General features: G+C 39.0%; 1 protein-coding gene across 1 annotated transcript in view; it reads right to left on the bottom strand.

Moving 5' to 3' along the window:
* Window positions 1-12,477, bottom strand: part of LOC141016905 (collagen alpha-1(XI) chain-like) — a 92,086-nt gene that overhangs the window by 17,160 nt on the left and 62,449 nt on the right. Inside the window, exons 41-46 of the mRNA XM_073491487.1 lie at window positions 11,993-12,046; window positions 8,042-8,149; window positions 7,835-7,942; window positions 6,808-6,861; window positions 6,034-6,087; window positions 2,912-3,019 (exon numbers count right to left, since the gene is read on the bottom strand). Of these exons, the coding sequence (XP_073347588.1) occupies window positions 2,912-3,019; window positions 6,034-6,087; window positions 6,808-6,861; window positions 7,835-7,942; window positions 8,042-8,149; window positions 11,993-12,046 (486 nt within the window). The remainder of the gene's footprint in view (window positions 1-2,911; window positions 3,020-6,033; window positions 6,088-6,807; window positions 6,862-7,834; window positions 7,943-8,041; window positions 8,150-11,992; window positions 12,047-12,477) is intronic.

Below are 12,477 nucleotides of genomic sequence, written 5' to 3' on the forward strand. Positions count from 1 at the left end.
GTGGGAGCTCCATCCATCTACGTCCAAGGGAAGGTGGAAACAAAGGGGGCAGTGCAGGCGGTGTGTATTATCCAGTTTTGGGATTCAATCATGTTTGACTAAAACAGTTTAAACACAACTCAGGATGGTGTACTGTATCTGCAACTAAAATGAAGGAGCTCTCACTTTCTATTGTAGCTTATTGTCCATCTGCATAATTGCAGTTATCATTTGTTGTGCTAGTTAGGCTCCGATGATGGAGCATGCATAATCAATAGGTGGGTGGAAAGCAGCGGTAATGATAAGTTGCTGTAAAATCAGAGTGACATGGATATCAATCACTGTGATCACATATGTGTAGTTTCAGCCCATTTTGTTGATTTACTGTACCTTTGCGATGGCAGAGAGGACTAATTTATAACAGATTCTGACTGGGACTTTAGTCACAGTAATAAAGCATGAGGGTAGTGAGAATGGAAAAATAAATAAAGCATCAACTTATTTCATGTATAATGTTTGGAAGTGACGGGCTTGTGATTAATGCTGGACTTGCTCGGCTTCTTTGTAAAATATATGTTGGAATGGATTAGAAGGCAGGAGAGAGGAGTTGTATTTTAAGTAAAATTACCCTGAATACGCACGTGCATGCACACACACGCACGCATGCACACACACACATATACACACACACACAAATCATCACACAACACAAATCAGAGCAAATCAATAATGTTTACTTATGATTTTCCACTCTAGCTTCAAACCATTAGGACGTTATCAAATCTGATATTTACAGTCCTCTGGGTTCACATCTTGACCTCTTAATCTGAAGAAATCAGTGAGGACTCCAATAACTCCGCGGCAAACACAGCCCCGAACGATGGAAGCCTTTCAAACCGAAAGCCATTCATTCCCCACAGTCAAAAATCATTAATGCTACAGATAATTGCATTGAAGAGCTGAGCTCGCAGTGGCGGCTGCCATCTATTGAAGGGCAGCTTAGCCAAACATAATTAAAAGAGTGGAGATGGAGTGCATTATGCCCAATTAAAAGCCAATTGCACTTAATAACAACGTTATCTGGCCCTATTGACCAGCAGGGCTTCGCTCTAATTTCATCCTCAGTAAGTCCTTGGATAATTGACTTTGAGATTTTCTAAAATGTCCGATTTCTTTATTCATTGCAGCCAAAGCAAGTTTCTTCAACTTCAGCTCACTGGCTTAAATGAGCCAGTCCTTTGCCCTTCTGCTCTTTTAGTTCTGATAGAAAGAGAGCTGAATACTGCAGAGTAGGTTGGGGTCTTAATCTGAGTATTACTTCGGGAGAACTTTGTTTACTCCAAAGATCTGGCAAAAGCAAAGACATAATATACTGTATTGCGAGACTACGTAACTTTTGCTAAACCGTGACCACAGGTGGCAGTTACAAGATAATATCAAATGCTAAAACATTACATTTCTTTATCATTCACACATTTATTTTTGTATTTCATTCCATGTCACCATGTGAATGCAAATGTATGCACATTTATACAGTGTATATTACTACCCTCATGAATAGATATACAGTGTGTGTTATGCACTGTCAACACAATAATTCAATTCTGTTGATTTTTACATGTATTATAATGTCTCCTTCACTATTAATAAATGTTAAATTTATAGGTAATTACACTTTAGTTAATAGTTATTTCACTGTTAGCAAACAATTATATCCTTTTTTAACCATTTATAATCAACTATAAATTTAACATTTATTAATGATTTATTAATATAAAGTTAACATCTGGTCTAAAAAAAAAAAGCTAAAAAATAGTGTAACATTTGCACAAGAAGAAGTCAGTGATAACAGTGATGACTCAGCAATATCTACCAAAAGGTTGCCAACATTAGCTACTGCATTAAAGAAGGGTGCAATTTATTTATTATTGTTTTATCTTTTCTTTTGGAAAAGGAAGAATGCGTTATTTCTTCTCTAAGTTAGCATCAGTTTAATACAGAAACTGGTTGCTACACTCCGTGCATGATTCCAAGAAAAACACTCTATGAATCATTGATCTACTACATTAAAAATAAGATAAATAGCCATGGATCAATGTGTGTTGAACTGGAAAATAAAACCGCAGGTCATTTATTGGTAAAAGCCTTCAAACACAGCTCTTCCCTGTAGACTTTAATATGCATAGTCCATGTTTGTGTAGGCAGGATGTACTGGTGGTTAGACTATTTTTAAGGTCACAGGTTTGTTACCAGACAAAGAAAATGTTTCCATCCTTGAACTAAACCCCTGACTGCACATGTTTTAGACATGAAGCCCATTTTCTCTAAATCCTCTGGGAAATGAATACTGTTTGTGTATTATGTCTATAATAAGGCATATTTGCAATAGATAAATGATTTTATACTGCGAATTGATACAAATATCCGATCAAATACAGGCTGCCAGCTCTCTTATTTGGGCCTGGGAGCACTGCAGGGAGGCGGTTTACTGCATGATAATGATGGAGTCTGAGTGGAAAACCAACGGCGGTCCCCCCTTCACCATTAACGCGGCGGCAAAATGCCAAATGCAAAATGTTAGCGATGGTGATGGATTTTTTGCACTGTCTATTCTAAGAAAAGTCCTTGAGGTGGAAAAAAGCATTATTTGCCTCGGAGCAATACAAAGTGTTATTAGGAGTCGAGGCTGCATTAATAAATTATGTTCTGTTTTGATGTAATGTAAATGATGTAAGGAGAGATGAAATGTTGTCGGTTTTAGGGGTGTGGAGGAACTCATTCTGCTCGGGTTGGCTCTGACAGAAGGGAGAGCGATGTGCATACCTACTAGGCTGCGTTCAACGTGATCTGGTTGTCATGTGTTGGAGAATGAGCGAGAGGATCAACGTGTGTGTGTGTATGTATAAAAGATGCACATTTGATGTGTCCTTACCTGCAGTCCGATAGGTCCTGGTAAACCGGGGAATCCTCTGGGTCCTTCGTCTCCTTTCTGGCCAAACATACCCTGCTGTCCTCTCGGCCCAGACTCACCATCGCTGCCCTGCAGGAGGTCAAAGTTCATGAAATCCAAACATCTTTATTCTGATCCCAATTAGCCGGAGCTTCAAGTCCACAAACACGAGTATCTATGAGGAATTTCTCTTAAGGGATTTCTCTGCCCTCTTAATCCCTTTCAAGGTCATAGAGTGAATCCAAGCTCACATGGTAGAGGGTGGGTCGATGCCAATATTCAACCACAGATTAGGATAGACAGTTACAGCGATGCCTTTTCTGAAGGTCATTTTATGGTGATTTCATCCATCCATTAATTCTCTACAGCCACATATTCTCACTCATGGTCACTGGGGGGCTGGAGCTTTTCCCAGCATGCACCATGGACGGGTCAACAGTCTCTCAGGGCTAACGCATAACCAGACATTTGCACTCGGATGCCATTTAGAGTTTAGAGACGACCTGAAAATCTTGTGACCCGGTGAAGCCTATTTGACCATTTTGAGGTAAATGCAAACACAAAACTAAAAAGTACAAAGGTAAGGAAACCGGTCTAGCCACTGTGCAGCTGGGCTACCTTGGGAAACAGCAGCCACATTACCAAAGCTCCTCACCAGGGAGGATACAGTACAGTTTAGCCACAGGGATATGGTACAGAGAATATGTGAAAGATGCTGACTTCATCTGTGAAGTCAGAGGTGCATAGGGCTACAGAGGATGGAAAGGGGAGACTACAGGGGAAGGAGTGAAGTGCTGACAAACTGGGAGTTTTCAGTTCAAACGCATGTCAGCACTTGAAAGTGCTTGTGGAGCTCTCGCTGAGCCCTGGGACATGTAGGCAGCCTCAGGCATTGCTACTGAATGCAGAGCAGTTTAGGAGGAAATGTTAGGTGATTACAGGTAGCCTGAGTACAGCTTTGAACTGAAGAGTCAGAGACAAGGTGGACTAAAGTTAACTTTCACCAAAACAAGTCAGAAATCTGACTGAACCCAGCAGCTCCTCAGGGATAGCAGACTCAGAAATGTGTGTGGCTGTGGAGTGTTTGAACGTAAGTGCTGCGTAATTTGTCATTCATTGTAACACAATCTCAATCAGCGCCCCTGGAATGGCACAGTGGAGTTTTTTGCTCGATGGTATTGGATGAAACCACCAAAACAACATGGAGGAAAGTCTGGAACAGTATCGATATCGATAAAACATAAGAAAAGAGTTATGACTTGATAAGTACTTCCTTTTGAACATGAATTATTTATGATGTTTTTTTGTGAGTTTGCTGTTTGTTTACTGACAATCTTATTGGTTATTCTTCTTACATTATTTGTTTAACATGTTCAAAACAAAAATCTAATCTAAACATAACCTAATAGTGCCCTGCTTTCATTCAAAGTGCATGACCTTGGTTGCATCTTGAAGACAATACTGGTGACTGAGCTGTTGTGAACCTTATTACACCGTAGCTAAAAAAAAAAAAAATTGGATTGTTCACTTTCCCTACAAACACCTACATTTTCCCTGTATTGAGAGGTGTGGTAGATAATATAGTCAAAATAACAGCATTAGGACTTGCAAAAATAAAAAGGGCAGATAATGTTGAAACTACACAGCACGAGTCAGGTCTCAGTTATGAAGATATGAATACACATGAGCAGACTGGCTCACCAGGATAAACAACTGTTAAATAATTTGTTATTCAGCTTGGGTGCACTACCTGCTCGCGGCAATCCGTCTCTACAGGTCTATCGTAGCCCCCACAGAGCCCTGCAGATGCTGAATTTTTGCTAGAATGGTTGTTAAGGCCTGATAATTTACAGCAATGAGCTGTTAGTTGCCCTCGGGCCATCAGCTATTGTGGAAACGCGACTGTTCCTGTTGTGTTAATGAGATGGATGAGTGGAGATGTTTTGCAGCATACAAGGCAGTATTTTCAGCTCAACCTACTGCCACATGAGGTTTTACATGTAAATGATTGACGGGCTGGTGTATCATTATGGTTTGTGCAACTCTTTTCAGACTGGAAGGTCACTAGTTTAATTCAACGGAAGAACTGCAAAACAATACAAATTCCAAATTGGTATCTGCAGTGTAATTGATGAGTAGCTGCATAAAAGCTTTTTTTTACCAAAGCCCAAGCTGTTAACAAATGTGATGAATAAACCTTTTGTGGGGTACCCTTGTGTAACATTAGAAGATAAACAGACAGGGATTCTTAGATGAATGAGGATTACTGACAAAGTTTTTTGGACAGCAGAGGCCAAGGTAAAAAAAGTAATATGGCTTGCATAATGTATTTTCTTTTGTGTAATCTACATGTATCAGAAATTGTGTCATTGTAATCTATATATTTGGAGATTTAGTTGGTCTGTTCTGTACATGCAACATCTATTGCATATCTGTCCATCCTGGAAGAGGGATCCATCTTTTGCTGTTCTTGAGTTGTTCTCCGTTTTTTTTATTTTCTCTGCTAAAAAGGCTTTTTTGAGAGTGTTGTACAGATTGTAAATCCCCCAGAGGCAATAGCATTTGTGAATTCTGGCCATATAAATAAAACTGATGTGACTTCCAATCAGGCTATCTTGTTGTAACACTGATCTCCAACTATGCAATTATGAACAGTCCATCCATGCTGATGGAAAGTCAGGTGAAGTTTTGCAGTCCACAAAACATCTAATGAGCTTCACAGGAAGCATTGCAGCATTCTCCTAAACAACTGAAGTCACTGGGCGCTTTAAAACATAAAAAAAACACTAAACACTGTCACAACTCATTTAACTGATTGGCATGCCATCAGCCAGAGATAGTGAAAGTAAAAAATAAAACGTTGTATAGTTTACATATTGCATTAAAACACTAACTACTAACTTCAAAAGACATGATTCTGTCATGGGATAGTTTCAGAAGAACAACACTTAATCTTTTAAGGCATCTGAAATGTTGGAAGCAAATGATTTAAAAAAAAAATAATTCAATACAAAATTAGTATCTGCCAAATAACGGCTGGAAACCTTTGTAATACATCACGGGGGAAAAGTTGACATTAGATGAACAGAGAAAGCGATACTCACAGCTGGACCAGGAGCTCCGACGACACCCTGAAGACCACTTGGGCCTGGTGGACCCTAAAACCACAAGTGACAATAAGATATTGATGATTGTTTACTGGGATCCCCATGAATTATTGCCAAATAAAATACATATAGTAAACAATATCTGGACTTATACTTCACACTGTAAACAAGAGAGAGATAGATACAACATTAACTTTGCATCCAATGATACCATTACATTAAAACCATACAATATATATACAAAACAAACATTTACAAAAATTTATGTTCTAACTGCAGTTTGACCTATTAGTACACACAATATGGACCTGTCATTGACCAATGGATCAATGGAAATGAAACCAAAACAATTGCATGCTTAGGCTGCTTATCTTCATACACACTGATAAACCTGAAGGAATAAAAATATATGACTATATTTAATTTATTCTAAGTGATGCTTGTGATGACTAAAATCAAACTCAATTGCAAAATACAATTGTAAAGATGAGAACAGGGCACACTGTATTTTTCATTGGAAACTAAGTAAGCGTTTAGGAAACACAGCAGCACTTCAGTTAATATTTTATATGCTGCAGACTGTTTGGGGCAAGATAACCTCCGATGAGTCATTGCAAAGTAACCTGTGTTCTTTGATTTATTCAGCTCATAGGAGAATTCAGCAGCAGCAAAGATTAGTGTTCCTTGCTCAATTAGCATGGATTATCATTCAAAACTGTAATATAAAAAGAATTATATAAAAAGGTCATATAGGGGGAAAAAAAGACTCACAAGTTCACCCTTGTCTCCTTTGCTTCCCTTCTGTCCAGGTCCACCAACTTCTCCCTGCAGAGTGACACAAACAGCAGAGCTCACATCTCTCCTCTCCATCTTAAAGGCTCTTGACTCCCATGTTTAGTTAGTTCAATATCTTTAAGTGTCACCTTTACCACGATCGAGCAGTAAATATTTCTCGGGAGATTCTAATTTGATTGGCCCACAAAGACCTTGGGCGAGTGTTTGCAATTAATTGATTGGCTCCCCGTCTAACCCCATTGGCACCATGATTGACAAAAATGGTACGATGGGCGACGTGACTTGGATCGGAGAGGCATGATGGTTACAAATGTAAAGATGCATCTCTGTGGGTATGTGCTGGCCTGAGGGTAAACAGGTAAACGAGCGGCTACTTCACTACACCACTAATGCTTCCAGTTTATTAATGTTTTGTGTACTGAATGCAACAATCTCATGATAGTTTTTGTCATTGTAGGCTTTAGGCCAAACAGAATGACTGAAAAACATTGTGTTTATGTGTGGTTTGTGTATTAAGTGCTGTATTTTCTATATACAGCATATATGGATGTTTGTATGATACTAACTGTAGATGTTTATTGTGGCAGCAGTGCAGCAGTCTATGTATAACAGCCATTGTGTGTCACAGATTATTACAACAATAGACAGAAATATAAAAGAAACAAAGTGAGTAGATAAGGAAAGAAATGCAAATAACATCCTCATCTTTCTAGAGACATTTTGAAGATACTGATCAGTCATGCGTTGTATTTTGTAATGTCACCATTGTATTTCTTTGTGTCACAGAAAAACTTTGCAGGTGAGCTACATCGTTCTGATCTCATTATGAAAGAGCCTATGCTTACAGATGTTGAAGTAGAACTCTGGGGATGTCGCCATCTGTTTTACCTTTCACCGAGTGCAGAGTGTTCTTTTGTTTTAAACATAGCCAATTCCCTGAGGTTGATATTTAAATCAAGCATTATTAACAGCAGCATTTCAGTGTATATAATCTTTACTCCACCTTGTCGCCGTCCTCTCCAGGGGGACCCTGTGGACCAGCCGGGCCTGGAAGACCAACAGGACCTTGAATGCCGTCACGACCAGCAGGACCCATGGGACCTTTCTCTCCCTTAACATTCAAGACAAAGAAGTGTTGCAGCAGTCAAGTCAACGTTTTTCTCAAAGAAGTGTTTGATTGAGAAAGTGCGAGTTGGACAGAAGTACTCACAGGACCTCCTTTCTCTCCAGCAGGGCCGGGTGGTCCTTGGGGACCGTTGCGTCCTGTCAGACCAATGGGACCTCCGGGGCCGGCAGCACCTCTCTCTCCAGGAGAACCCTGTCACCACAGAACAAAGACACATCAGTCATTACTGCATCATGTTCACTAGTGAAGCACATTTCCTGCAGAAAATGTGTGAAACAACTAAATGCTGCAAACAAGTGTGACTTGGATCAACTGGAAGCACCTTATTATAACAGCTGTGCTTATTAAAGAGATTTTCACAAATTACCTTTTCCACAGATCATGGCCACTATAATGCAAAGTTTCCTAAGTACATTTTAATGAATAAGCCTTATTTTTGGGGGTTGTATTCACAGAAAAATACCCACTTTCTTTAAAAATAGACTTATTTTATGTGCCCACAAACTCTACACAAAGACACTATTCACTGAAGAGTCCTTTTGCTACAAGCACTCAATAGAATACATGAAATGTAACCTTCTTATTTGATTACATTTTAATTTTATTGCTGCAACAAGCTGTACAGTAACTAACAACAACAATAAAATAACTAGGAACAATAGTAAGAGTGTATTGACCCCACTTTCAGCCTCAAAGCTTCACTAGGATGAGCTGATGAACCAACTCTTATCTTACTAAAAGGATTCAGCTGCTTCCCTCTGCCAAGGCCTTATGGGAGGTCTCACCATTCTTTCCCACGTCGGCGTGTCTTATTACCCTGCTCTTCACTACTCCCAGGTGGAGGCTCATTACAGTGTAGGTGGCCCAAATCACATAAACAGCAAATACGTCTTTGATCAGCAGGTCATTACGGCATCCTCCTACCAAGGAGAGGTCTGCGTTCAAATAAAACACGTGCATGTGCGCAAGCCAAAGATTCACCCTGATTCACACACACACACACACTGAATCGGCTGCTGATGCGAGCTGCCACCTGGCACTCATATGCCTGGCCCATTTCATAACAGACAGACACACACACAAACACACACACACACACACACACACAGATCCAAACTGTCATCCCCAGTCTGCCAACATGCCCGCCAGGACACACAACACATACAGTTGCACACACAATTACACACACACAAGTTTCTCTGACTCATAGAACTTCATGTTTTCTTTCCACTTCCCTCATTTCACCATGTTTGTTGACAGTCTTAAAATGTTATTAAAAGTTTACTGGTGTGGGATGCAAGTCATCCATATCTTTCTCTATAATTTAAAACAAACAAACCAACAAGAACAACAGCACTACCATAGTATATTTATTTAAAATCACAATAAAAGTTTGTAACTCAACTTGTTGCGGTCATTCTATCTGTTTTTGCTCCTTTCTCGGTCTGCCTCAGACAACACACACAACCCTCTAAAAAGAGGATGAAATAGCAACATACACACACCACTCACAGACTTTCCCACAGCAGCTCAATCTCTGGCAGGAAATCGATGGAGGAAAATATCACATCTCTTGTGTGCGTGGGCATTGCACACCGGCCCTCTTTTTAAAGCAGTTTTTCAAACACCACCAAAAACAGTCTATCACATGTTTTCAGCCAATGGCTCACTTTCAAGCCAATTTAAGAAAACTATCTCATTCCGCAGTGGAAATGGCTTTACTCATTCAGAGAACACCCTCCTCCTCGCTTTCATCATCTTTTCATCCGTGCTCTGCATATCCGCTGTCATCTAATCTGGTGTTGCTCTGTCGCTGGCGAACAGGGGCAATTATCGGGAGCCTGCGTTTAACGCTTGAACAAAATGTCAGACAGTTCAAAGCTGCCTGTCAGTCAGCGTTCTGTACAGATTCACCACCGGAGCTCCCGAGGCTTTTCATTGCATATATCGCTAACTGAGGGGCTCAGAGACAAAGGCAGAGAAAAAGGGCCCCACTTATTTATGGATTACCCTGTCATTCCTTCTCCTTTTCAGGGTCCTAAACTATGTGAAAGCACAGTATTTATATACATATACAGTAGTATTTAAAAGGATATCTTTTACTGAGATTAAAGGTGAATCAATTATGCAGAACATGCACTGTAAGTACACATAACACGGAGAAACATCCTAAGTGTATTAAGACTGATAATTAATTTAGTGAAAAGTTTCTCTTAAAGTAGTTAAAGGGTGCAAACAAGACTTCCTCTATCTTTGCCACAACAGTTGCTATAGTAACAACTAAACATGAGAGAAAAACATCTCCGACAGTCACATTACTGGGATTAAACTAGCTGTTGTTCAATTATGGCAATTCAGAAATGATAAGGCTGTGCTTCAAAGTGATAATGTTGGGTACTAGTTAGTTTCATACCTAAGAGTCTCTCTGAGTTGTTGTAAAAACACAATAAATCAAGCAGCAAATAGCATTTTATGAAACTGTAGTACACAAATTCATGAGCCTCTCGTTTTAAAATGCTAAAAATGAATCTTTGTGAAAGTAAAATGCTGATAATAGAAGAAAATAGCAAAAGCAATTGTGTGACCATGGATGTGAATACTGTGTATCTTACAAGGCTTCACACAGTTTAAGAGTCAACCTGTGTATTATCTATTTTATTCAATAACAATAGGTAAAAGTGTTGTACAGGGTTTCTACAGGTTTCAACAAGTAAATTTAAGACATTTAAGACCTACTTCATCACAAATGAATAAAATGGTCAAAAGGATTGTATTTATATAGTGCTTATCGAGTCTTGCGGCCATTGAAAGCCCTTCACTTGCAAAGTGACTGAATTTATCCACATTCACCACGGACATTAAACTGAACATTACTACACAGAACAAGATCTGGTGACAGCAGGCATTTGCTGGTGGCTTTTGTGTGGCAGCTTCATGTTTTTCTGACTTTTAATAGGCTTAAACTGAATGCTAAATGCCCTGTGACAGATCTCATGGAGATAGGACTTACCCATATTAGATTAGGTAACATTCACAGAAACTGTTTTTAACTTGTGACTTCTAGAAGCAGCTGTTTTTTTTAATAAGAGCAGATTCCATGTTTTCCCACTCACAACACACTGGCTGGGTATACCTCGATAGATTCTGACCAGGCTGCACAGTTAGCTTGCTTGTTTGTTTTGTCTTGTAGTTTGTTTTGTAATATTGTTTTTTTCGGGTAACACCTTGTAATAATTGTCTATTAACCCTGAAAAGGCACTGTTCTTGCTTTAGATCCAATGGCTGCAAAAAAAGATTAGTTAACTGTTAATAAGTGCAGAGCTTATCGTTAATAAATGCAGAATACAGACACAAAAAAGTGTAATAAAAGTTTAACAATAAGTTAAACTCAATAACTGTGTTTGTAATGCTGTTATAAACAGTAAAAAGAAACTCATTAGGCTTTCTTATAAGTACTAATAAATGTCTTATAACCTAACAATATACCTGTTTATTATGCTTTATCAACACATATATAGTCTTATAAATATTAATAAGCATCTGATAAGAACTTAAAAAGTCTTATTACCTAATAACTAACACATATAAAAAGAATCTTCATATAAAGCGTGTAAGCGTGCAGCTTTATAAAAGTAACTTTACATTCATAATCAAATAAAAATCATATTTAAGACATTTTAAGTGCTATATTTGCAATTATTGGTTGTGAGACTTTTTTAAGACTTGTTCAGGACCTGCAGAAACCCTGCTTCTATTATTTTTGTAATCAATTTAACCAACCAAACAAATAAAACACAATTAAAAAGTGATAATAAATACTGAAATGTATTCATGTTGACCAACGTCTTTTTAACTATACTAGTATTGATTTCAGTCACACCGCCCTGCTCCACTCTACCAACCTCTTAACTGTAGTTTACATTACACTGGAGAACGGAGCTCCGCACTGCATGCTCAGCTTCGTTCTCCACAAGTCACTTTTCACTGCAATCTCTGTGACAGGAGATGAGGTAACCATAGTAACAGGCTACTTACGATGGGGCCGGGGGGACCCTGAGGCCCTTCTCCTCCCTTTAAGCCACCTGGACCCTGAAAGAAGAGGACAGGAGAGGGTTAGATCTTGTTCACCGCAGGTCGCCACTCAATGCCATTCAAAGAGCAGTAATCACAGCTGTCAAATGGGCATTTAAATGTTACCGTGTGCGTGTATGTGTGCACGTGTGTACGTGTAGGTATGTGTGTATCGAGGGCTTAAATCCATAACGACATACTGTAACTAGCAATTTGTGATCTGAATACAGTTTTAAAAAAGGGAGGAAATCTTTTAAGTAGTTAGGTATCTCTTCTTTTTCGAAGATAGGTCCACTTTCTCTTCAGTAAACTTTTGTGAGGTCTACCTACAGTGTGCCTTCCGGATTGATGCACTGTACATGAAATCAAAAGGCAAATATGAACAAATATGACATTTCTTTGAATTTGCGTTCACGATTGTCATGTTATTTGCTCTAAATTTACAGAGG

The sequence above is a fragment of the Pagrus major genome, chromosome 21, assembly GCF_040436345.1.
Source record: "Pagrus major chromosome 21, Pma_NU_1.0".
NCBI classification, from domain to species: Eukaryota; Metazoa; Chordata; class Actinopteri; order Spariformes; family Sparidae; genus Pagrus; species Pagrus major.